This window comes from Pipistrellus kuhlii, unplaced genomic scaffold, assembly GCF_014108245.1.
Source record: "Pipistrellus kuhlii isolate mPipKuh1 unplaced genomic scaffold, mPipKuh1.p scaffold_m20_p_31, whole genome shotgun sequence".
NCBI lineage: Eukaryota > Metazoa > Chordata > Mammalia > Chiroptera > Vespertilionidae > Pipistrellus > Pipistrellus kuhlii.
In genome coordinates, this window is record NW_023425531.1 from 219,713 (window position 1) to 244,580 (window position 24,868).

General features: G+C 53.7%; 1 protein-coding gene across 1 annotated transcript; it reads right to left on the bottom strand.

Moving 5' to 3' along the window:
- Positions 1-12,646: 12,646 nt before the first annotated feature.
- Positions 12,647-24,507, bottom strand: LOC118731579 (pancreatic secretory granule membrane major glycoprotein GP2). The gene is made up of 10 exons (XM_036460231.2): positions 24,345-24,507; positions 21,916-22,356; positions 20,789-20,905; positions 19,280-19,491; positions 18,718-18,866; positions 17,219-17,464; positions 16,417-16,579; positions 15,571-15,655; positions 13,711-13,755; positions 12,647-12,950 (listed from the first exon to the last, which is right to left on the bottom strand). Exons 1-10 carry the CDS (start codon positions 24,415-24,417, stop codon positions 12,892-12,894), a joined length of 1,590 nt encoding a protein of 529 aa, XP_036316124.1. The 5' UTR covers positions 24,418-24,507; the 3' UTR covers positions 12,647-12,891.
- Positions 24,508-24,868: the final 361 nt, after the last annotated feature.

The following is a 24,868-nucleotide window of genomic DNA, read 5'->3' on the forward strand; positions in this document are numbered from 1 at the left end:
TGTTGTTGTTGTTTGTTTGTTTGTTTTGTTTTTTGTTGTTTTTTTTTTTTTTTTGTCTAGGAAGCTCTTTATTTCACCTTCAATTTTAAATGATATCCTTGCTGGATAGAATAGTTTTGGCTTCAGGTCCTTGCTTTTCATTGCTATGAATAGTTCATGCCATTCCTTTCTAGCCTGGTGTTACTGTTGAGAAATCAACTGACAGCCTTATAGGTAATGGCAGCTTTCTTATAGGTAATGGACTGTCTCTCTCTTGCTGCTTTTAAGATTCTTCTTGTCTCTAACTGTTGCCATTTTAATTATGATATGCCTTGGCATAGATCTCTTTGGGTTCATCTTGATTGAGATTCTTTGTTCTTTCTGAATTTGTGTGACTTTTTCTTTTACCTAGTTAGGGAAGTTTTCAAACAGATTCTCTAGTCCTTGTTCACTTTCTTCTTCTTCTGGTAACCATATTATACAGATGTTGTTATGATTATAATTTGTTTACCTCCATTTTATTTAGCTCTTTTTCAGGAGATTCCTTCTGTACTTTCATTTGAGACCGGTTTCTTTGTTTCCCATTTTGGCTGTCTCTTTGTGTTTGTTTCTATGTGTTAAATAGAACTGCTATGACTCTCAGTCTTCATGGGATGGCCTTCTGTCCTGTGAAGCTCAGTGGTTGTCTCTTTGATCTCCTGAGCTAGGTGTTCTAAGAATGTCCTTTGTGTGAGTTATTTGGACCCTCTGTTGTAATTGGGTCTTGATTGCTCTTGTTCTGCTCATTGATGGGCTCAACCCTCAGGCTGGCTGACTGTGAGGCTCAACCTCAACATCATGCAAACTGTTGTACAGGTACTGACAGAAAAAAACAAGACAAGACAAAACAGACCCTCCCATAGGAAAAAACAACAATAACAACAAAAGAAACAACAAAAATAAGAAAAAAGAGACAAAAAAGAATAATAAAGTCAAGAGATAAAAAGAATCAGAGGGAAAAAAGGAAATGAAAAATAAAACATGAAAACAAAGGAGGAAGAGAATATAAAGAAATGGAAAAAACAATAAGAAAAGAAAAACAAAAGGAAAATAGAATAAGAAAAGGAAAGAGATATGAAAGAAAAAAGAGAAGAAAAGAACAAATAAAGGAGAGATTAAAAAAGAAAATGTGGGCTTTTCTTCAGCAGTGTTGTGCCTGCTGCAGTCACTTTGGACATGCTGTTGTGGAGCTCATTGGATTCTGCTCTGAGGTTGTTTGGCACCTTGGTGTGTCAGTCCCAGGCCTCCCAGGTCTTCACTGTCCCAGGGTTCAGCAGGGTGGACCCCTTGTAGTCCAATGAGTTGGGCCTCATGCCCACTAGTTGGTTCTGCCAGAAGCTGGGGAGATGTTTCTATCAGCTCTCCCATTGGCAAGAACAGCACATGCAAATGCAGTGCAAGGTGGAATAAAACAGGGCAAGGGACTATGGGAAATTCAGAGCAGAAACAAGGTAAGGTATTGATAGAGGAGGAAGTTCGACCTTCATGAGCAGAGCAGGAACTCTAGGCCAGGTATGAAATGTCACAGGGCAGAAAGTCCTAAGTGCCTAGCAATGGACAGAATTGGGAAAACAAGTATTCTAGGGTAAGACCTTACCCCGGGTGACCTTTTCTCCCCTACATGTCTTGCAGTTTAGACCCTTTAATTTTTCATATGGCTAGTCACGTGCTTAAGACCCCAGGCCTTCCCTCCCCTAGCATGACTCCTTAGAGGAGAAACAAGGGAGCAGAGAATAACCTCACACAACTACCATACAAGCCTTGGTACCACCACTCTCTTAAGCATTAAATACTTAGGTCAATGAGGTTCTGACCCTCATCAAATACTTTTGTTTTTTTATTTTTATTTTTATTTATTTATTTATTTATAAATAAACCTTTATTGTTCATATTATTACAAAAGTTCCTCATTTTTCCCCCCTCCACCAGGTTCCTACCCCACCCTCTGCCCTTTCCCCACCCCCCATTGTTTTCATCCATAGGTACACAGTTTATGTTCAATCTCTTCCTGCACCCCCCCACTCCTCCTTTCCCTGAGAATCATCAGTCCACTCCCCTTCAATACCTCTGATTCTATTATATTCAACAGTTAATATTGTTCATCAGGTTTTTTAATTCCATTGGTTTTTAGATTCACTTGTTGATAGTTATGTATTTGTTGTTCATAATTTTTATCTTTATTTTCTTTCTCTTCCGAAAGAACCCCCTTCAGCAATTCATATAATTCTGGTTTGGCGGTGATGAACTCCGTTAGCTTTTTTTTTAATTATTTGTGAAGCTCTTTATCTGGCCTTCGATTCTGAGTGATAGCTTTGCTGGGTAGATTATTTTTGGCTGTAGGTTCTTGCTATTCATCACCTTGAATATTTCTTGCCATTCCCATCTGGCCTGCATGGTTTCTGTTGAGAAATCAGCTGACAATCATATAGGTGCTCCTTTATAGGTAACTACCTGTTTCTCTCTTGCTGTTTTTAATATTCTCTCTTTGTCTTTTGCTCTTGGAATTTTAATTATGATTTGTCTTGGTGTGGTCCTCTTTGGATTCCTTTTGTTTGGGGTTCTGTGCACTTCAAGGACTTGTAGGTCTAATTCTTTCACCAGGTGGGGGGGAGTTTTCTGTCACTATTTCTTTCAATATGTTTTCAGTATCTTGCTCTCTCTCTTCTTCTGGGACCCCCATAATTCTGATGTTGGTTCGCTTGAAGTTGTCCCAGAGGTTTCCTACATTATCTTCAACTTTCTGGATTCTCTTGTCTTCTTGCTTCTGTGGAGGAGTATCTTCTGGCTCTTTATGTTCCAAATCTTTGACTTGATTCTTGCAATCTTCCATTCTGTTTTTAGGACTCTGTATAATATTTTTATTTTAGACAATGTATTCTTTATTTCTTGTTGATCCTTTATTATTTCTTGTTGATCCCTTATTTTTTCTTATTGATCCCTTTTTATATCCTCATAGGTCTTATCAACCTTTTCTAGGAAATTCTTGAAAAACCTTATAAGCATGGTTTTGAACTCTATATCCAGTCACTTTTTGTTCTCCATTTCTTTTATTTGTGATCTGTTTCCTTGTCTTGGCATTTTTGCAACTTCCCTGAGTTGGTAGCCTTAAAAGTCTCTGTGTTCAGCTTGGATGGGTGAAGTTTCAGGGTGAAGCCTACAGCTTTGGCTTCCATCAGCCATGCCCTATGAGGCTCCCGAGTCTCAGTATTCCCCAGGGTCCTTCAGTACTCATTGCAAGCACCTCTGAGAGAAAGGTGCCCTCGAGTTTCACCTGCTACCAAACAGTCTAGGCTCTAACCCACATGTGTCAAACACAAGGCCTGCGGGCCAAATCCGTCCCGCCAGGCCTTGCAATGTGGCCCGCACCGCGCTGTCATCACTGCAATCCGCTGCGTTTCCATCACAATGACAGTTTATGACTGTTCAGTAAACCATTCGGCCCGCGATTTAGGCTGGATTTTAGATTTTGGCCCCTTCTCTGATTGAGTTCGACACCCCTACTCTAACCCAATGAGCCTGGAACTGGGGTTCAGTGCAGTTGAAAGTGGGATTCAGAGCAGTCTGGAGCTTTTGTCTCCTTCCCACTAGGGCAATCCAGCGGCACAGTCAACCACCCATTCTCTGCACACAATGTGCATGCCTCCGAGACTTACTTTCGCCGCTCCCCTGGGTTTCCACCTTACAGCCCAGGCTTCTTCTGTATGAGCCTGGGTCCCCAGGGTCTGGCCTAGAACTGTGGTTCAGTGCTGTTGGATCTGGGGTTCAGCACAGTCCGGAGCTTTTATATCCTTCCTGCTAGGGAACGCCAGCCAGGCACTCAGCCTCCCCCTCCTCTCTGGCTCTGTCCTCTCCACACACGCAACGTGTCTCCATACCTTAGATTAAAACAGCTTCTCTGATTTTCCTTCTGGTTTTCTCTTTCCTTCTTGTTGTAGAACTACGGTCAGTCGACTTTCCTGTAGTTCTGGGTAATGTCCATTTTGTATTTTAGTTGTATTTTATTGAAATTGTTGTGTGAGGCTGCAGTTAGGTGTTACCTATGCTGCCATCTTGGATTCTCCCTCATCAAATACTTTTGGTTAAATTAAAAATGACATTTAGGCACACAAAAAAGCAGCAAAACCAGATAAAGTGATGGCATGGCTGACCTCGGGACCAGCTACAATGACTAAGGACCTCCTGTCCCAGCACCAAGCAATCAGTAGAGACCAAAGTCCTGGAAGGACACACATGGAAGGCTGATGAATATTCTATTGAGATCCTCCCTGGAGATCTCCCTAAACTCCCAACCTCTAAAAGTCCTCAAGAGAAGGAAACAGTGCACATTCTCTCTCTCTCTCTCTCTCTCTCTCTCTCTCTCTCTCTCTCTCTCTCTCTCTCCCTCTCCCTCTCCCTCTCCCTCTCCCTCTCCCTCTCCCTCTCCCTCTCCCTCTCCCTCTCTCTTTCTGTCTGGAGCATGCCCAAGCCCTTCCCCCTCTACTTTCCTCAGGCACATCACATTTGCTTTTGTCTCCTAAGCTCCAAGGGCTATTTTGCCTCCGTAACTTGTTTCCTGAATCTATTTCATCCACAGTTCACTTATCTTAACCCTGTGACTTTCTAAATAAATTCCTTATGGATATTCTCCGAGAGAACTATGAAGGTGGTATAGGAAATGTGGTACACGCTACCTCCCCTAACCACATCAAAATTACAACTAAAATACATAACAAGCACCATTCAGAAACACCTGAAACCTGGGTGAATGGAAGTTCCTCAACTAGAGAAGTAAAGAAGAAAGCACATTGAGACTGATAGGACATCAGAGGCATGAAATGGGTTGGTTCAGCACACATGGAAGGGATATCTCCAAGGCATCCTGTGAGAAGCAAGGGGTCCCAGAACCACACCAGACACCTAGACCATGACCCAGAGCTGGGAAAAGAAGTCCCCATCACTTCAGGCTATAAAAGCCAGCAGGGATTGTGGCTGAGTGACAAGTAGGCTGCTGGAGTCCCAAGTGTTCCTATTAAAGGGCCCACACATGAACATACACGGTCTTGCTTCCTTGGAGCTCCAGTGTTGGGCAGCAGCTTTGGGGGAATCCAGGGACATACAAAGAAGAATTGGACTGCCTGATTTTAGGGCAAGAACTCAGGGACTGCTTTCTCCCAGGTGAGGGTGCTCATAGGGGTCATTGTTCCTGTGCTAGGACCTCCCCTGTCACAGAGATGACTGGCAGCCATATCTGAGTCTCCATCAGCCTGGCCCACACTGCTTGCTCCACCCTGGTGATTCCCTGAGATCCTGCCCCATCCAATTTGAAGCTCACCCAAACTGTTTGCAGCTGCTTTCCCATATGAATAGCCTGTCCTAGTTCAGGCTTCACAGTCTGCTAAAATCTCTTAAATAAGCAGGAGCTGGAGTCAGTGCATCCTATATCTATCAATAAGAAGCCCAAGACCTGGCACTAGCACCAGCATGCTTTGCATCACAGCTGGGCTTTGCATAGGCACTCCCTAGCTCAATACAAATATCAGTCATCTTAAGATCTCTCTGTAGCTTTTGCCAGTTGGCCCCAGGCAGTGCCTGATTTTGCACCACCCAGGAAGCTCCAGAGCCAGTGTACCCTGTGGACAGCTTCAGATCATAGCAGATTACAACTCTACACATCCTTAAGTGACATACTCAAGGGGCAGACTCGGTGAGCACCAAAGCCCCACTGAAGCAAGTTCTGCTCCATATGGGTGTCTCCTGCACAGCAGCTCTTCCATTGTAGACACTTCTGATCCTCACAGTCAATTAGCCTGGTGGTCAATTCCTCCAAGTGATGCCAACAGCAATCAAGGATCAACTACAACAAGACTATGCACACAGTGGTGAACCTAAAGTGACCAGCTCAGGTGATTAGGGAGGCTGCACTACAAGGCCCTACAGGACGCCTACTATCCAAGGCCACTCTAACAATTTCAGGAGACACAGAAGCTCTACCCAATGCATAGAATCAAACACAGGGAAGCAGCCAAAATATGGAGACAAATAAACATGTTACAAATGAAAAAAATTGAAACAAGCAAACTACTGGATACAGAATTCAAAACTATGGTTATAAGTTTACTCAAGAATCTTAATGAGACTTTCAAGAGACTTAATAAGAGATTTAAGGAAATTAGTGAGAGTGTCAAGGGACTTAGTGAGACTTTCAATGATCTTAGTGAGAATGTCAAAGACATGAAAAAGGATCAGTCAAAAATTAAGCAACCATTAACTGAAATAAAGAATAATTTACAGTGATTCAGGAGTAGAGAATTCTGAGAATCAAATCAACAATTTGAAATATGAGGAAGCAAATCACACTCAAACAGAAGGGCAAAAGAAAAAATAATTTTAAAAAAATGAATATAATGTAAAGAGCCTCTGTGGCACCTCCAAGTGTACTAACATTCGCATCATGGGGGTGCCAGAAAGAGAAGAGAGTGAGTGAAATATTGAAAACCTATTTGAAGAAATAATAAGACTTCCCCTACCTGGTGAAAGAAACAGACTTACAAGTCCAGGAAGCACAGAGAGTCCTAATCAAGATGAACTCAAAGAAGCCCACACCAACACACATCATAATTAAAATGCCAAGGGTTGCTGAAACCGGTTTGGCTCAGTGGATAGAGCATCAGTCTGTGGACTGAAAGGTCCCAGGTTTGATTTTGGTCAAGGGCATGTACATTGGTTGTGGGCACATCCCCAGTAGGGGGTGTGCAAGAGGCAGCTGATCAATGTTTCTAGTTCTCTATCCCTCTCCTTTCGTCTCTGTAAAAGATCAATAAAATATATTTTAAAAACATAAAATAAAATGCCGAGGACTCATCAGCAAGAGAAAAGCAGTTAGTTACCTTCAAGGAAATGCCCATATGACTGTCAGCTGATTTCTCAACAGAAACTATGCAGTCCAGAAGGGAGTGGCAAGAAATATTCAAAGTGATGGAAAGCAATGACCTACAACCAAGATTACTGTACCCAGCAAAGCTATCATTTAGAATTGAAGGTCAGATAAAGGACTTCACAGACAAGAAAATGTTAAAGGATTTTATCACCACCAAACCAGTATTACATGAAATGTTGAAGCGTTTTTGTTTGTTTGATTGTTTATTTGTTTTGTTTGTTTGTTTGTGTGTGTGTGTGTGTGTGTGTGTGTGTGTGTGTATGTGTTTTAAGAAGGGGGAGAAAAGGAGAAGGAGGGAAAAAGTCAATAAGAAATCAGGAAATCAGAGGCATGGAGACTTGGAACAGACTGATGAATCTCAGAGGGAAAAGGCAGGAGGAGAGTTTAACAAAAAGTCTTATATGCATATTAGAGGCCCAGTGCACAGGTAGGGCACCTAGCAGCTGCAGGCCAGGGCCTCCCTTCATTCTGTGCTGCCCCCTTGTGGTCAGTGCACATCATAACAAACCAGTCAATTAAACTCCGAAGGGACACTTTGCCTATTAGGCTTTTATATATATAGATATGCATTACTATGAACACAATAAGGTGGTGAAGACCTGGGGTGAGACATGAACCAGGTAGAGGAGCAATGGGGGAACATCTGTACTCCTTGTGCCAGAATTCCTGGCTCTGAATTCTTTCTTAGCTGAATGCAAGGATGGAGGCTCAATATTATGAAGGAGATAGGTGTGAGATGAAGGCAGGAGAAGTATACAGGGCTCGGACAGTAGAGGACATTGTCTGTTAGCTGACAGGCAATCTCACTCCATATAAGGAGATACTGGAGGGGTTCAAAGAGAGAAGTGAATTTGCTTCAAATGCTCACCAGCTGCACAGTAGGGAACTGATGGGGAGGGTGAGCCCAGAGAAAGGCCAGTTTGAAAGCTGTTTTGGGTCCAAGTAAGAAATGACAGCTTGTCAATGGGGTCAGATGGAGAAGCATTTGCTGGAGTTTTGACAGGAGACTCTATGGTGATGAGGAGGTAAAGCATGATTTCTAGCCCTTCCTGTGAGAAAGAGGTTAGAAGGAGCTGATGAGGCGAGCTTATGAAATGAGATTGGCTGGCATTTATTTAAGGGGTTCCAATTCCACATTTCCTTCAGGTGACCAGCTTTCAGGGGACAGCTTTCCTCCCTGTCCCTCTACCAGCTGATACAACACATCTTCCAGCATCCCCTAGGGAACTGTGAATGGAATGGCCATGCACTCCTCCTTTTGGAACCTCGATTTCCATCTGGAAAAGAAAGAGAATACTTCCCTCTTCTCCTGCTGGGCTGAGCTCTGCCTTTGCTCCTGCTTCAGCGTCCATCTCAGCCTTACCCGGCTTCTCTTTCATGCCCGCTCTCCCAGCAGTTGCTCAGCATGCTCTTACCCTCTCTGCAACCCCCACAGGCTCATTCAAGATGGTCCTCAGCACAGACGCTAGTTTTATTGAATAGGGGTCAGGTCGTTTCTCATGTCTCCATCATTCTTCTACTCCAGAACTTCCAAAATCTGGGTCCAGGCCCATTTTCACTGTGTCCCCTGTTTGTACTTCTTGTCCCAGTGCCCAGCTGGGAGAAATGGGAGATGGAGAGGAGGATAGCTAATGGGGGAGGAGAAGCAAGTATGCGTATGGCTATGTACCTGTGTGTGTGTGTGTGTGTGTGTGTGAGCAAGTGTGTGTGTGTGTGTGTGTGTGTGTGTGTGTGTGTGTGATAGACTATAAGTGTCTTCTGGAGGGATGGGTTCCCACTGTCACATTCAGAAAGACCTGTGGCTCCACACTCTTAAACACACCTATTACAGAAGTAGGGGAGGAGACATCGTTAGGTAATATACACTACGTGGCCAGATTATTATGACCACCTAACGTTTGTAGGCAAATTAGCCATACACTTCCTCATATGGGATATGGAAGCTGAAGGCCTGCTCAAACACCTTTGCTGTCTGCAGTTACCAAGATAAAACATCTCCAGTTCACAGAGGAACACAAGGATTGGACTGTTGATCATCGGGAAAAAAAAGTCAATGGAGCATTTGTGGGACAAAGTTAAAAGAGCCACCAGGCAGCTGGTTCCACAACCATCAAATCTTACAGAACTGGACAGGGCTATCCATCAGGCATGGTGTCAGATTCCTTACATCACCTTTCAACATCTCGTGGAGTCAATGCCAAGAAGAATCACCACAGTATTGAAGGCAAAAGGTGGCCCAATGAAGTCCTTATGGGGTGATCATAATAAGCTGGCCACTCAGTGTATATATTAGTGCCCGGTGCATGAATTCGTACATGGGTGGAGTTCGACCAGCCTAACCAAGGGGAGGGGACATGGGTGGTTGGCCAGCATGCCTGCTGGTCAAACTCCTGGTTGTTGGGACAATTTTCATATTACGCTTTTATTATATAGGATATAAACTGAGCTGCCAGATTATTATGCATTCAGAGATCATCATCATCTGGCCACTCAGTGTAAGTGTCTCTGTGTTATTTTTTTCTAGTGTACACAACACGCACACACAGTATACTAAGGTGTATACTAGCATGCATAAGTGGGCACGTATGTTATCATCTGGGTTGTCCATGAATGTCAATGCCATGTATGTGTGAGGGCCCCTGTGTTGGCAAATGTATTGTCTGTCCAAAGGTGTCAGTGCATATGTGTATGTTCCCATGTACCTGCATGTATGTATGGTGGTGCATGTGTGAATATGAGTGTTTGAGTGTGTGTGTGTGTGTGTTGTGTGTAGACAGAGGTAGAAGGCAGCATCTAGTTAAAAGCACATACTCCAAATTCAGGCTGCCTGGGTTCAAGCTCTGAGTCCAGCATTTAACAATGACAGATCCTGTTGAGTAATGAACTTCTTTACACCTGGGTTTTACTCGCTTCTAAACTTAGAATAGTGATAGTAGCTGCTTCAGACAGCTACCGTGAGCTGGACGCTGTAATGCCCATGTCACACTTTGATAATGCCTGGTGCACAGGACATGTTTCAAAACACATTGGCTGTGACTAAATTATTCATGGCCATGACATGCATGTGTAAGTGATGGCTAGCAGGCCCAGATGAGGCGCTGTGTAGAAGTAGGTCTCTGGGCCCATGAGGTGGTATGCACAGCAGTTAAAGCCTGTCTCTCTGTCAGGTGTGAGCCCTGCATCTGAGTGTCAGTGAGCACGTGTGCCTGACTGTGCTGTATCTGGGAGTCCCTCTGTGTGTTCATGTCCCACCAGATTCGAACCTCTCAGCACAGGGACTGTGTTTCATCATTTACCCAGGCCAGGGCCTGGGACATAGCAAGTTGCCCAGGAGGTTAGTGTTAATCAAAAGAATGAAGTAGACTGGATGTTCTGATATTGTCACTCATGCGGCACACCCATCAGCAGAAAACACAGAACTGAAACTAGCCAGCTAGATGGAGAAAGAGAAAGATGTGATAGGAGGTAGATGATAGAAAGATCAATGATAGATATATAGATTATAGATAAATAGATATAGTTAGATAGATGATGATGATGATAGATAGATGATATATATAAATAGATAGGTAGATAGATAGATAGATAGATAGATGATAGATAAATGGATGATAGATGATAGAGAGCTAGATGATAGATAAATGATAGATGATCGATGATAGATATATAGGTTATAGATAAACAGATATAGTTAGATAGACAATGATGATGATAGATAGATAGATAGGTTATAGATAAATGGATGAGAGATAGATGATAAATAGATAGACGATCAATGATAGATAAATGATAAAGATAGATGATAGAAAGATAGATGATCGATAGATAAACGATCGATGATAAATAAATGATAGAGATAGATGATAGAAAAATAGATAGATGATAGATGATAGATAAGATAGATAATGGATAGATAGTTGATAGAGGATAGATAGATGATAGATAGGTTATAGAAAGATAGATAGATAGATAGATAGATAGATAGATGATAGATAAGAGATAATGGATAGATAGTTGATAGACAGAGGATAGATAGGTGATAGGTAGATGAAAGGCTCTGTTTAGGCAGAATCCCAAGTATGTTGTGCTGGAAGAGATGTTTGAGGCCATATGTCCCAGGGAGACCCTTGCCCGGGTAACCTGTGGTGATGACGGAGTTCCTCTGGGGGCTGAGGAGGAGGGGACCCAGACATCAGCAAGATCCTATCTGTTTTTAATCTCAACTTAAAAACTATTTAGTTCTATTTAGGTAGAACTGTCTTTAAAGAAGGAGTTTCTGTATGTTTGAGGCCTGGGTCCAGCCCCTCCCGGGCCTGGAGAGGACGTGTGAGGCTCTGCCTTCTCCCTCAGCCCCTCCTCACACATGGCCTGGGTGGAGCACTCCGAATCCTGACTCGGGGGAACCAGAAGGCACCTCCTCCCTGAAACTCTGTCTGAGGAGGCCACCATCCTAGTGGCCTGGCCTGCACTCAGGCCGACCGGCGGTGCTGTGGGGATGAGCCCACGCGCTGCCACAGACACTGAACCAGGGGACCCTGAGTGCAGGAGGGAGTCCGACCACCGGTGCCGCTGAAGGTGGAATAGCAGGATGCGGTCAGTCCCGTGGCCCCTGCGGTATGAACCCGCAAAGCTGAGCTCATCACGTGATGACAAATACACAGGAAATACTGCTCTCAGAGGGGACAGGACAGGGGACACAGATGAGCAGATGTGAAGGTTTGTGGTTTCAGGAAGTGCAGATGGAGAGACATACCAACAAGTTTCTGAGGGAGAACCTGGGTACTAGTGGGCCTTCTATTCCGGGGCCATCTTTCCCAGGGGCTGTCTGTCCTGGGGGCCGTCCGTCTGTCCCGGGGGCTGTCTGTCCTGGGGGCCATCTGTGTGTCCCGGGGGCCGTCCGTCTGTCCCAGGGGCTGTCTTTCCCTGGGGCCATCTGTCCCAAAGGGTGTCTGTCTGTCCTGGGGACCATTTGTCTGTCCCGGGGACCGTCTGTACCGGGGGCTGTCTGTCCTGGGGCTGTCTGTCCTGGGGCCATCTGTCTGTCCTGGCACAGAGCTCCTGCATCCTTGTCTTCCCTCACCTCCACTGGAGTACGTTGGGCAGGATCTGTTTCCTGAAACCCCTTGTCTCTGCACAGGTGCCTGGTGGACAGTCCCCACCCTCACCCAACCCCAGCCCTGGGCCGGCCCTGACCTGGTCATTTCCCTGAGGCCAACATGGGGAAGGAGTGCCTTGCCAGGCTGTGAAGGCTCTACCAGGTTCCCAGAGCCTTCACCCTTCCCAGCTCTGTGATTCTATCCGCCTAGCAAATGATGCCTCACCCTCTTCTGGGATTCGGGGGGTGGGGGCGAGACCATTGCGAATAGCTGTGCTGTGCTCTGGGCCCACAGGTGGCTGCACCCCATCAAGCAGACCCCCCAGCACCAGGCAGGGCAGGGGTCTGTGGCTCCAGGCATATCTCAGCGGTCCGCAGTGCCATGGGGACAGGGAGCAGTGGGATGTCTCTCAGAGGCGGGCTCTGAGGGGGGTCCCTTCACTCATGTTCCCATGGCGACTGTGGGCCCTGACGGGCATGCGCCAGAGGATGTGGTGAAAGCAAGACGGCTTGTTCCATCACCAGCCCAGGGGCCTCTGTTAGGAGCCTCCTCCCCGCCCCTCCCTGCGTCCCAGCCCCTAGTCCCTGGTCCCTGGAGCCACAAAGGCACGCTGCACTGCGGGGAGGCTAGAGCCACAGAGGCCTAGCAGGTTTGTTTCAAGAAACCGTTGGAGGGTGAGAAAGCCAGCCAGGCAGCTGATAGCTGGCACCGGAGAAAGGGGTACAGGGCCCAGAGCCACCCAGGGAGCCCTCCCTTTCCCCACTCGGCCCAGCTGGTCACTGGCACTGGACGTCTGGATCGGGAGGTCCGAGGAGCCGCAGGCTGACTGGAGACATCGCTGGAGGGCTCTGTACCCGGAGCTCAGAAGAGCCGGACCAGGAAGACGGGCAGGAGCAGCCCAGGCCCGGCCCCCAGGAGCCCTGGAAGGAGGAGGGGGTCAGGGGCGCTGCTGCCTTCTGCCCTCTGCCCTCTACCCTCTGCCCCGCTGGCTGCTGCACAGGGCACAGGCGGAGTCCCTTACTGGCCTGGCAAGTGCTGAGGGCAGCATGGGCTGTGCTTGGGGCACAGCCACCTGTCCCCAAGCCTGGCATGCTCCCAGCACACTGCACTTTCCCGCCTCCTCCACAGGTGTCTGGGAGCTGTGCCGTGGCCAGCCTCCCCAATGCCATGTGGAGCCAGCCCTCCCCTCCCGCGTGGCTTCGCTGTCCCGCGGCCTGGACCACCGCCTTGGACATGAAGCTGCCAGCCCTGCGGGAGGCGGGAGGGGAGCCAGCTCCCTGGTGAATGTGCTGCCACCAGCCCGCTCACCTGGGGCTTTGCTCATGCTGAGAGCAAGGGCTCCGTCTGATTTAAGGGGTTTACCGCCGGGACCTCCTGCGCACCCCTCTCTCCGGAGCACCTACCGCCTGCCTGCTGTCGGCCTCCCACCCTCCAGAAGGGAAGAATGAACCGGTCCTTCCCACATGGGGCCTGGAGGTCTCCCTGTGCCCTCGGGGCCTGGAGCGCTGCTGGCACTCAGGACAGATTGTGGATAACGGAGCGGCCCCCTGTGAGACGTGGCATTGCCAATCCGTCTCGGAGGAACTTGGTTCGGTGGGCACAGTTCCAGCACCGGGCCCGGCTGGACAGTGCCCGAGGTGAGAAGGAAGGGAGAACGTGGGGGGCAGAGAAACGAGGTACCTGCAGGGCCAGGGGTCCCGTTCATGACACCAAGAGACTGGGCACCTGGGGACAAAGCAGAGATGAGGGCTCGGGAGTTTCCCTGCACAGCCACGCTGTGGCCACTCTGGCCGGGTCAGGTGGCCGGGTCAGTGTAGCCGGGTCAGTGTGGCCGGGTCAGTGTGGCCGGGTCAGTGTGGCCGGGTCGCTGTGGCCGGGTCAGTGTGGCCGGGTCACTGTGGCCGGGTCAGTGTAGCCGGGTCAGTGTGGCCGGGTCGCTGTGGCCGGGTCGCTGTGGCCGGGTCAGTGTAGCCGGGTCAGTGTGGCTGGGTCACTGTGGCCGGGTCAGTGTGGCCGGGTCGCTGTGGCCGGGTCAGTGTGGCCGGGTCGCTGTGGCCGGGTCAGTGTGGCCGGGTCACTGTGGCCGGGTCAGTGTGGCCGGGTCAGTGTGGCCGGGTCAGTGTGGCCGGGTCAGTGTGGCCGGGTCAGTGTGGCCGGGTCAGTGTGGTCGGGTCAGTGTGGCCGGGTCAGTGTGGCCGGGTCAGTGTGGCCGGGTCGCTGTGGCCGGGTCGCTGTGGCCGGGTCAGTGTAGCCGGGTCAGTGTGGCTGGGTCACTGTGGCCGGGTCAGTGTGGCCGGGTCGCTGTGGCCGGGTCAGTGTGGCCGGGTCAGTGTGGCCGGGTCAGTGTGGCCGGGTCACTGGCCTGGTCACTGTGGCCAGTTTGCGCCGTCTCCAGGCCTGGCCACCGTGGCGTAGAGGTTTCTGTGTTTGGCAGGGACTTTTCTAAGCACGTCTCATGCTTTGGAACCCTAATCCACCTGAGCATTCTCATCCCCATTTGACAGATGAGAAGATTAAGGCTCAATGATGTCAAGGGACATGCCATGTTGTCTGCTGGTAAGCAGCAGAGCTGGGATTCTAACCCCAATCTGTCTGAGTCCAAATGAGAGCCCCTAAACCTTCCCTTCCCCCCAGCCCCTGTGACACCACCTGGGGCGTCCAGTGGGGGGAGGGCCTAGCAAGGGGGGGACAGCCCTGGGCAGAGCCCCCCTGAAGCCGCCTCGTGGCCATCCGTGGAGAAGGGGTGGCAACAGCGCTCACTTCCCGAGCTGCTGTGACTGTGAGCGTTCAGTCAGGGTCTGCAGTGCTGCTCTCATTGCTGCTGTCACTGCCACAATGTAACATGTCCTTATTTCTTTAGTACAAAAAATTGCCCCCGGCCAGGGTCTGACTCTGGTCAAGGCACATACCTAGGCTGGGAGTTCAATACCCGGATGAGGTGAGTTCGGAAGCAACTGGCCAATGTTTTTCTTTCACATGGATTTCTCTCTCTCTCTCTCTCTCTCTCTCTCTCTCTCTCTCTCTCTCTCTCTCTCTCTCTCTCTCTCTCTCTCTCTCCTGTGAGGAGCCGTGGAAAGCATGCCCACTTCACGCCCTGATACGGTAACTGGATTGTGAGAAAGTCATTCACCAGCAAACAAAGCTGGGGGGGGAGGGGGACTTAGCCTTCACCCCAAGGGACTGGCTGCGGGCCCTGGAGGAGGGTGAGGACACGCTTTAGAATCAACCCGGTGCAGGTCTCACTGTGGCCACTCACAGGCCAGGTGCCTGGTGAGTCACTTAGTCTCTCTGAGCGTTGGTTTCTCACCAATAAAATGGACTGGGTCAAAGGTTAAGCGAGCCAGTGGACACTGGGCTCAGTCTGGCCCGCGGGCCACATGCTGTCAGTGTCACCCAGAGCACCCCTCGGAAGGCAGGCGCCGGTGGCGGGGGGGAGAGAAGGGCACGGCGGCTCTGCCTAGGGAAGCCAGAGACACCAGGTCCTGGCGGCTGATGGTCAGCCCTGGGCCGCAAGTTTATCACCAGGATGTGGCCACTTACTCTTCCGAGTGATGGGTCCCAGATCTAGGATCAGGGCTGGGTCGATGGTCACTGCTTCACTACGGAGCTGGCTTCTTGAGCAAAACTGTGGGGATGGAGAGTTCTCTGTCATCCAGGTGCCAAGGACGCAGAGCGGGCTCGCTGCCATGTCCAGCTGCCTGCGGTGGAGCTGCCTCTGACCAGCTGGGCTGGGACAGTGACCTCACCTCTACCAGACAAAGAGCCTTCCCGCTGGGCAGGTTAAATGCGGTGAGTCTACAGCACCAGGCACTCAGTACCACTCGGCCCAGGCCAGATGTCAGCAGCAGAGGCCACTTGGGGCCTGGAGCCACACCTTAGCTCTGAGGGAGTTATGTGGCCCTAGGCAAGGGACTTCTCTGAGCCTAAGTTTCCTTGTCTGTGCAATGGGGTCATTAAGGAAATCTACTGACGTGGCTGTGGTGAGAATTCAATCAGACAAGGCGTCTGGGTGCAGTGCTCAGCACAGAGCGGACTGAAAAGCACCCGTTATCATATCACCTGAGATGTGTCTAGTGCCAAGGAGACCTGTGGACAGGGTCCTCCCCTGGGGACATAGTAATCGCTTATACCTGGTGCTTTGGAGGCTTAAAACCCATCCTCTCATCCTTCTTCCTTTCCTCTCTTCCTCCCACCTGCCCCTGCACCCACCGTCTGTCATTCATCTCTTCATCCCTCAGCTTTCTTTTCCTTCTCCTCCCTCCTTCCCTCCCTCTCTCCCTTCCTGCCTCCCTCCCTTTCCTTCTTTCCACCCATTATATCCCAATACCTATGTGTGGGCCCCCAGGCCCCGGCCGGACTCTCACACGAGTCCAAGGAGGTGCTCACCGGCTGGCACTGCTCCTGCAGGGCGTCGCACAGGCGCACCTCGCAGTGAAGGAAGACCTGGTCATAGTTGCCCGCGAACTTGAACATCTGGACCGAGAAGCGGCCTTGGGCGGACATGCCATTCTCCTCCACAGAGACGGTGCCATCGAGCTGGTTTGGGCAGCTGGGGGACAGGGCAAGGCCCTCCTTCGGGAGCAGCTCAGGAGCAAACAGCCCGAGGGTCCCAGCCGCCCTGCCCCCCAGGCGTCCTGCCTCAGGGTCCGAGATGCTGTCCATCCCCTCACACGTTTTCTGGGGCATGGTCCGTGAGCGGCAAGCTGGTTTCAAACCCAGCCTGACCCGCTTCCAGCTGCCGGGTCACAGCAGATGCCTGCTCCCTCACAAGCCCACCCTACCTGTCTTATCTGGGGGACCGGCCCCTGCACCCCCAGGGACGTGAGCATCGGTGAGAGATGCAAGCACAGGCAAACCAGGCCGCGTTTGAGTCCCCTTGCTCTGGCGGGCAGCAGTGCCCAGTGCCATCTGCCCCCGCATGGGAACTGCTTCCCACGTCCTCAGAGCTGGTGCCTCACCAGTGACCCGTGGCCCAGAAGTGAGGAAAGCTGAGATGGGAGCCATGGCCTTCCTCACCCTGCCCACAGCCTGAACACTGTTGGCTACGATTCTAGGAGGGATATTCCTGGGTCAAGGGCACGGCCATGAAACGTCACATCAAATCATTTTCCAGAAGAGAGAAGCAATCACAGTTGCCGGCAGGCACGGGTGACCATCCCGCACACTTCACACCGGCGGGCGGGCGTACCTGTTCCTGATGATGAAGTGCTTGAGGGGGTCAGCCCAGTTGGCCGTGGGGGTGGCGTAGCAGTGCCTCAGCAGCAGCCGGAACCGCGCCGCGTCCCCGCGCTCCAGCAGGGCGCCCACGTGCAGCATGGCCTCCACGGGCAGCACGGCCACCCGCCCCTCGTAGGGCAGTGTGTAATTGGGGTCCCGGAAGAGGGCCATGGCCACGGTGAACTCCCCCTGGCCCTCCAGGCTGATGTTCACGGAGCTGCCGGGGGACAGAGTGAAGCAGCCCGCTGCAGGCTCTGAGGGCACAGTGTCTGCGCCTGAGAGCGCCTTCATTTAAATCAGCATCTGCTTCCTTCCAGGTTCTGAGCTAGCCAAGCAGATGGCCTGTCTCAGCTTCGCACAGCCCCGACCTCAGGGACCCGCTGTCTCCACCACCACCACCACCGCCCCCCCCCCGCTCGCCCCCCTGCAGAACGGGCTGGGATCAGGCCTGTGGGTCACAGTGTTGAGCCGCAGACCGCTGCACCCACCCTCCATCCTCGGGATACGGCAGTTCTAACAGGATGATGGTTTAATGTTCATGCCCAGCACCATACAGTCAAAGAGCCGTGGGACTAGAACATGTTCAACCCTTTGAATGCTGCCATCTATGAGCCAGGAGCTATGGGGGTGGGGGGGTCGTTCTGACGCCCCAGACAGGCCTGCGGGTCCGAGTGAGGGAGCCTGGGCCTGTCCGGTGCCCAGTGCTGCCTGGGCACAAACCGCCGCTGGAGGCAGCCCTCCCGGGGGAGAGGGGCCTGTTTCTGCGGAGCGCTCACCAAGCAGCGCTGATCCCCAGCCAGGGAAGCCGCCGCCCCCTCACCCTGAGCCCGCAGCCCGAGTGCCCCCCACGCTCTTTCTCACTTGTAATTGCAGCTGTTATTGCCCTTCTTCCTCAAGAGAAATGAATTGTCACCTGTTGTTATTCCTCAGCATAGCTAACACTGGTCATGCCGCTAAACTGTTTCATAATCATAACCTAACACCACAAAACAGTGTGTCTGCCTGAGCATTGATCATTGATATGTGATCAGCAAACTGTGTAGAATGAACGAGGGGAGGAATCGGCGCTCCAGAGTGAGAGCAACCACCTCAGGGCCCCAGGGAGGGGGAGGTCAGGGCCCTGGGAGGGGGGGTCAGGGCCCTGGAAGGGGGAGGTCAGGGCCCTGGGAGGGGGGGTCAGGGCCCTGGGAGGGGAAGGTCAGGGCCCTGGGAGGGGGGGGCAGGGCCCTGGGAGGGGGAGGTCAGGGCCCTGGGAGGGGAAGGTCAGGGCCCTGGGAGGGGGGGTCAGGGCCCTGGGAGGGGGGGGTCAGGGCCCTGGGAGGTGGGGTCAGGGCCCCAGAAGGGGAAGGGGGAGGTCAAGGTCCGGGAAGGGGAAAGGGGCGGTCAGGGCCCCGGGAGGGGAAGAAGGAGGTCAGGGCCCGGGGAGGGGGAGGTCAGGGCCCAGGGAGGAGGAGGGAGTCAGGGCCGCACCTCACGATGGGCTCCAGAGCGGTCTGCAGACTGACCCTCATGTCCAGCGGGTAGGCACACTGGAAGTTGATGTTGAGTTTGGTGTCTCTGATGATTAGCTCGTCGACCAGGGACAGGGAGTTTTTGTAGATGGCGTGGGTTTCGTTTCTCTGTGGCATAAAACAACAGCACGTGCATGTGTGTGTGGGCTCCTGTGATCACTCTGCACTTGGCCTGTCTGGCTCAAGTCAGGGCTCTCGATCACACGCCTCCGCTCTGATCTCACTGTGGCACGGGCCTCCCCTCCCACACTCGCCCTGGATGGGACGGGCGTGCGGCCCAGAGCTGACTGCCGCTGGGAGTCCTCGCTCCTCTCCCCGCCCAGGTCACCCTCCTCACGACAAGCACAAGCCTTGTTTGCAGGTGCGGAGCTCAAGCACCAGGCCTGTTCAAAGCTCTTTACATGGGCCCCGAAACCCAGAGAGGCTAAATAGCCTGCCCAGGTCTCACCCCCTCCAGAAGGTCCCCTGCCCTTCCAGGGGGTTCCCCACCCCCTCCAGAGGGTTCCCCAGGGGGCCGTCACCTCCAGGAGGTTCCCGCAGGCGTTGGCCTGTGCGGGGCTGACCACAGAGATCCAGTTCCCCTCCTCTCTGTGGGTGAGGCTGCTGCAGTTGTGGTCTCGCAGGTAAGCAGTGACCTCCTCCCCAAAACCCAGGCCTTCCAGCTGGCACCGGTCCAGCAGCACCTTGATGTCCCTGGCCCCACAGTCCAGCTGCGGCTGCAAGCTGTGGATGTCTGGGGACAGAGAGGGACTTGTGGCCAGGGCCTGGAGCAGCGGGCACAGCACGTTCCCTGCCTCGGGAGAAGCCTGTGCCCACCAGGAAGGTAGGGAGACCAGAGGGCCAGCCAGCTGGGCTTCGCCAGGCTGGTAGGCAAGCCTGGGAAAGACGCTCTGGTGGGAGATGGTCCAGCATCCTACATGCGGGGCGGCAGGTGCCGTGTCCACGCGCTGTGGGCGTGAGCGCTCTGGCGAAGCAGGACTGTCCTGTCCCCCAGGCCAGAGTCAAAGCCGACACAGGCCACCCCCACCCCCTGGCTTTGCGAGGCCACCTGACCTGGTCAGAGCCACGGCCTTCACTCATTCATCCAACATAATCAACGAAGACTTCCGGAGCCTCTGCTGCCTACCAGGTGCTGATCCAGGCACCGGGACACAGTGGCTACCAAAACACAACACTCAGAGCCAGAAGGGCTAGCACTCCAGTAGAGGAGAGTGTAAATGAAGAGGAATGCAATGTCCATGGAACCTACGAATGCACAGGTTAACATACATGTACGAACCACTTTCTCCACGTGCTGGGCACACACAGTAAAAAGGAAAGAACACGTGGGCCGGCCATGAGGACTCAGTCTTTGTGGAACCTGGACACCAGCTGCCATCACAACAGCATGTGAAGGGCAAGCAGGTGTGTGTGCCAGTGCGGAGGCGCACAGGTCCGGCTGAGTCAATCAGAGCAGGCCCAGAGGCTGCAGTCTGAGAGTGAATGAGCAGGTGACAACATTGCAGCTTAAAGGAGCAGCAGAGGTAAAGTGGCCACAAAAGAAAGGATGGGGTCTTAGACACACAGAGTCCAGAAATGTGGGAACTTAGAACTGGGGTGAGCTGGGGGAAATGGGGGAGGGGATCTGGGGGAGATGGGAGATGGGGGAGATGAAAGGGGAGCTGGGGGAGATGGGGAGATGGGGAGATGGGGGAGATGGGAGAGGAGCTGGGGGAGATGGGGAGATGGGGGAGATGGGAGGGGAGCTGGGGGAGATGGGGAGATGGGGGAGATGGGAAGAAGTACAGTCAGGTCAGGAGGGCTGTCTGGGAGCCATGGAATCCTGAGTAGCGGCTGATGAAGTCTGAAGGGCCGTCTGGTCCCCCTCAGGAGAGGACACCTGGACATAGGTCCACAAAGCTCATCATGGGTGCTCTGAGGGTCCAACCCAGCTGGGTGCATCCCTTGTCCTCACCCTCTGCGCCACCCTGGCCCTGCGCCTGCTCAGGGGAGCCCCCCCCCCCACCTGGCCCTTGGCCGCTGCCGCTCACCGGAGCTGTTGAGGTCCCGTCGGCAGGCACAGCCCCAGGTGCCGTTGAGGAAGGAGCACTCCTCCTCCGGGCGGCAGGCCTGCTCGCACCTGGTCTCCTTCTCTGCCGTGGCCGGGTCTGCGGGGAGGGCGAGGCGGTCAGGATGCCTGGCAGGGGACATGCGCTCCACTGGGCACAGAGGACTTGCCCCTGTCTCCATGGCGGAGCCAGCCTGCAACCCTGAAGGTCCTGATGTGCAAAGAGAGCACCCGAAGCTGCTGTCCCAATGCTCCCAACGCAGGCACTGTTGGGGTGCTCTCCATGGTCAGCTCAGAGGGCTGGGGAGTGGGGGGGGGGGGATGGAGGCAGAGGCAGCTCTGGTACCTGAGGAGGGGCCGCCCTCCGTGCCCAGCACCTCCCCTGCTGAGGAGGGACTGATGGCCTCCGGAGGCAGTGAGTGGCCAGTGAGTGTCATGTGCTGCGGTCGGGCCAGGACCTGGGAAGCCCTGAGCATGAGCTGTTATGCTGTCACTATTTATTCCCAGACCAGAAAGTGGAAGCTCGGAGATGGCAAGTGCACTGTCCACTGGAGCCTGGTGCTGAGCCGGAGCGGCCGGACGTGCAGGTGCCTGTGACCCTGACAAAGACCCCACTTCTTTGCAGCATTGGAGGGTGTTTTGCTGCAGCTGCTGCAGGCAGCCACCCCGGCACCAGGCGGCCACCAGTTCCCGGGAGCCCCTCCTGGCAGCGCCCTGAGCAGCGCTGGGCTGGCTGCTGGGCCGCAGGCAGCATGAGCTCAGGGACTGAGCCTGCGGGAGCTGTGAGTGGGCTGCCCAGCGGGCGCTGGCCCTCCCAGGCATAGGGTGTGGCTTGTGGTTATTTGAGGTCTGGGAAGGAGCCCAGCTATCCCCACCCACATTCACCATCCCTCCTCCTGAGCTTGACCTCGTCCGCCTCATGAAAGGGTTCATGGGAACACCCTACTCTGGGGATCTGGGGAACTGATGCCAGCGACTCCCCTGGCGTGTGAAGGTCAGGTTTTTCTTGAGAAGCTGGTGTTGCTGCCCCTCTCGGGCTGTCAGCGACAGGCCACTCTGCGGGTCCTCCTCCCACAGCCCCACCCACTCTCCTGGCTTCACGCCACTCACCGGTGCAGTATCTCAGGTTACAGGAAGGGGTGCCTTCCAGCCGGTACACGTGGTACCCCCCCGGGCAGGCTGCCACCTGCACCTCCGCCTTCCAGGAGCAGCAGTTGCCGGACCAGTGGGCGCAGGCGGTGCGGGTGACGATGCCCTGCCCCGGAGCTGGGTGGGCCCCCTGCAGCCACATGGGTGCATCCGTCTGGCACCTGTGCATGGGCACACAGGTCTCCGGCATCCTGGTGCCGCCTTCGCCCACGAAGCGAAACCAGCCACGCAGTTCCCGGTCACATTTCTGGGCTCTCTCCGTGACCTCTGAGCTCCGGGAGGGGTCGTCCAGGCGGGTGTGGTTCTGGCAGGGGTCAAAGCAGAGGGGGGGCTCCGGGGCCCCAGGAGCTCCGCACACCGGCTCCAGCCCGTAGGGGGTGCCTGTGACAGGGGCTCTGTCGCCTGGAGAGGACAGTGCGCTTGGCTCACTGAGGAGCCCACACTCTGCTGGGGACCCACTGAGGCACATCACCCTCCGCCTCACATCACAATCCCGTGGCCAGGCTGATGAAGAGGCCATGCCGCAGATTTTAAAGGCAAAGACGGTGAAAGAATTCGCTCCAGAACATGTGCAGACCCCATGGACACAGACACCAGTGTGAGAAGCCGGGGGGGGGGGGGGGAGGCAGGGAGCGGGGGTGGGCTAAGGGGGTGGAGGGGACCCTGCAATAATGTCAACATTACAATTTTTTAATGAAAATTTAAAAAAGAAGCTCCGGTCTGGCCAGCAAGGCTTAGTGGTTGGGCACTGACCTCTAAACCAGGAGGTCAAAGTTCGATTCCCAGTGAGGGCACCTGCTCAGGTTGCCACTGGATCCCCAGTGTGGGGCCTGCAGGAGGCAGCCAGTCCATGATTCTCTCGAATCACTGACGTTTCTGCCTCTTTCTGAGGTCAGTAAAGGTAAATATATCTGTGCAGCTGGGTGGCTGGGGGGGAGGAGGAGCACTCCCCGCTGGGTCCCACGCTGAGGTCCTGTCTGACCAGCCTGCCTTCCTCAGTGCAAATGGCACAAGCTCGTTGGAAACAACTTGGTGCCATTCAAGTGAAAGCCAGCCGGCCCCTCCTCCCCCTCAGAGTGCCAGCCTGTAGCCCTCGCTGCGGTCAGTCTGGTGTCTGAGCGAAAAGTGTGCACTCTCCCCCTGTCGCTCCTAACATCCCAGAGCCCGAGCTCATCAGCAGACACAGACCTGACCTCAGGCCTCCAGGACGGCGGCCGCCCTGCACGGGAGCTTAGCGCCTTCTGTGCTCTTCTCCCCGGCCGGCTCCCCCTCCCCGAGCTGTCTCCATCCGTGCCCATGTCCCCGAGGGCAAAGTGGTCCCCACCCCCGAACCAGCGATGGAACAGAGCCTCCTGGTGTTCACCGACTCAGGGCCCTGAGTGTGAAGACACGGGAGGGGAGGGACCACAGCTGGTCAGTCTGGGTTAAAGCCAGCTCCACACCTGTTGCCTGGATGGCCTTGGCCTTAGCTGGTGGCCCAACTCTGCTGAGACTCATTTGCAAAACAACACCTGTGAGCTAGTGGTTTCCAACCCCCCCTCCCACACACACACACACACACACACACCCCTGTGTCCCTCTGTCTTATTGTTTACTTCAGATGCTTTTTCCAATGACTTTCTTATAAATTTATTTCACCCCAGGCGTAATATCTGTTTCACCCTGAGTACGACGTATGGCTCTGTGTGTAATGCACAGGGAAACATGGAGCACCAAATCCCGTAGGAGCTCACCATGCACCCGCGACCCGCAGTCCCTGGTGCGGGGGGGCCCCACGTGGGAGGCCACGCCCGGAAGGCTCCTTAGAGGGTCCAGAGAGCGCCTGGCCCGCTGCGGCTGAGACGGGGTGTGAGCGCCCGTGGGACGAGCTGAGTGAGCGCAGGGCGTGGGGATTTCGAGCCCGGGGCGCCTGTGCTTGTTCTAAGGGAAGGACTCTGCACTGGTTCCTGGAGTAGTTCCCACACACGCTGGGCTTTCCCAGGGAGGCCATGAACGGAGGTCCCTTCCCCCGCCCCCACACAGGTGACCCCTGCAGAAACGTTCACCGAGTGTGACAGGGACCCTTCCCATGGCAGGCGGGTGCTCCATCGTGGGTTGCGTGAACCACAGGGGTCACTGGGCACACGGGACAGAGGCTGGCCAAGGCACTGCCACAGCCAGGCTAGAGCCTGGAGCGTCGGGGTTCCTGCCTCACAACCCAGGGTCCCCCACCCTGACAGGGGAGCTGTTAACTGGCTCCCACTCTCCTGGCGGGGGCTTCTGACCAGCTCTTGAGGGAAAGGGACTCGGTTCTGGCTCTTCTCTCCTTGGCCCCTAGACTCCCAGCTCCTAAGGCCCGCTCCTCTCCTTGGCCACAGCTCCCAGGGAGCTGCAGGCGGCAGAGCACTCACCGGGCTGCTCTGTAGAGGCCAAGGCCAGGGCACAGGTGGCTGAAAGCAGCCACAGGACCGGGGAGCTCAGCATCCTCTCCACAATCCAGACTGCGGCTCACTCACTGGCTCCGACTTTACATGCAGCTGGAGAGGAAGGCCAGTCAGGGTGTGAGGCCGGAGGGAGCTCGCACGGTGCCCACCAGGCCCATCCTCCTCTGGCACAGGCTCATCTACAGCTCTGAGCCGCCTCCAAGGGCGCACGCTGCTGCCCTGCAGGGTGGACACCACTGAGGCTCCAGAACATGGTCCGGAACCTCCAGTGAGCCCCTCAGGCAGCACAGCATGTGAGCCGTTGGCTTATGGCACAGAAGGGACATGCTCCTTCTCGGAGGCCCTGTTGTCTGGGAGCAGCTGGGACAGGCCGAGGAGTCAGCAAAGGAGGGCGGGGGGAGCGAGAGGATGGGAGCTCCTCAGCTGCTCTGCGGGAGTCTCGGGTCTGGCAGGTCCCGCTCCTTCTCAGGCAGGGGAGGGTCTGGGAGCTG

Excerpts from the sequence above, each read along its gene's own strand:
- LOC118731579 (XM_036460231.2), bottom strand. The coding sequence starts at position 24,417 with ATGCTGAGCTCCCCGGTCCTGTGGCTGCTTTCAGCCACCTGTGCCCTG. Across the intron at positions 18,867-19,279 it reads CCTGCGGGAACCTCCTGGAG|AGAAACGAAACCCACGCCAT; the intron begins GTGACGGCCCCC and ends TTTATGCCACAG. Across the intron at positions 13,756-15,570 it reads GGGACCCATCACTCGGAAGA|GTGCCCAGTCTCTTGGTGTC; the intron begins GTAAGTGGCCAC and ends CTTTGTCCCCAG.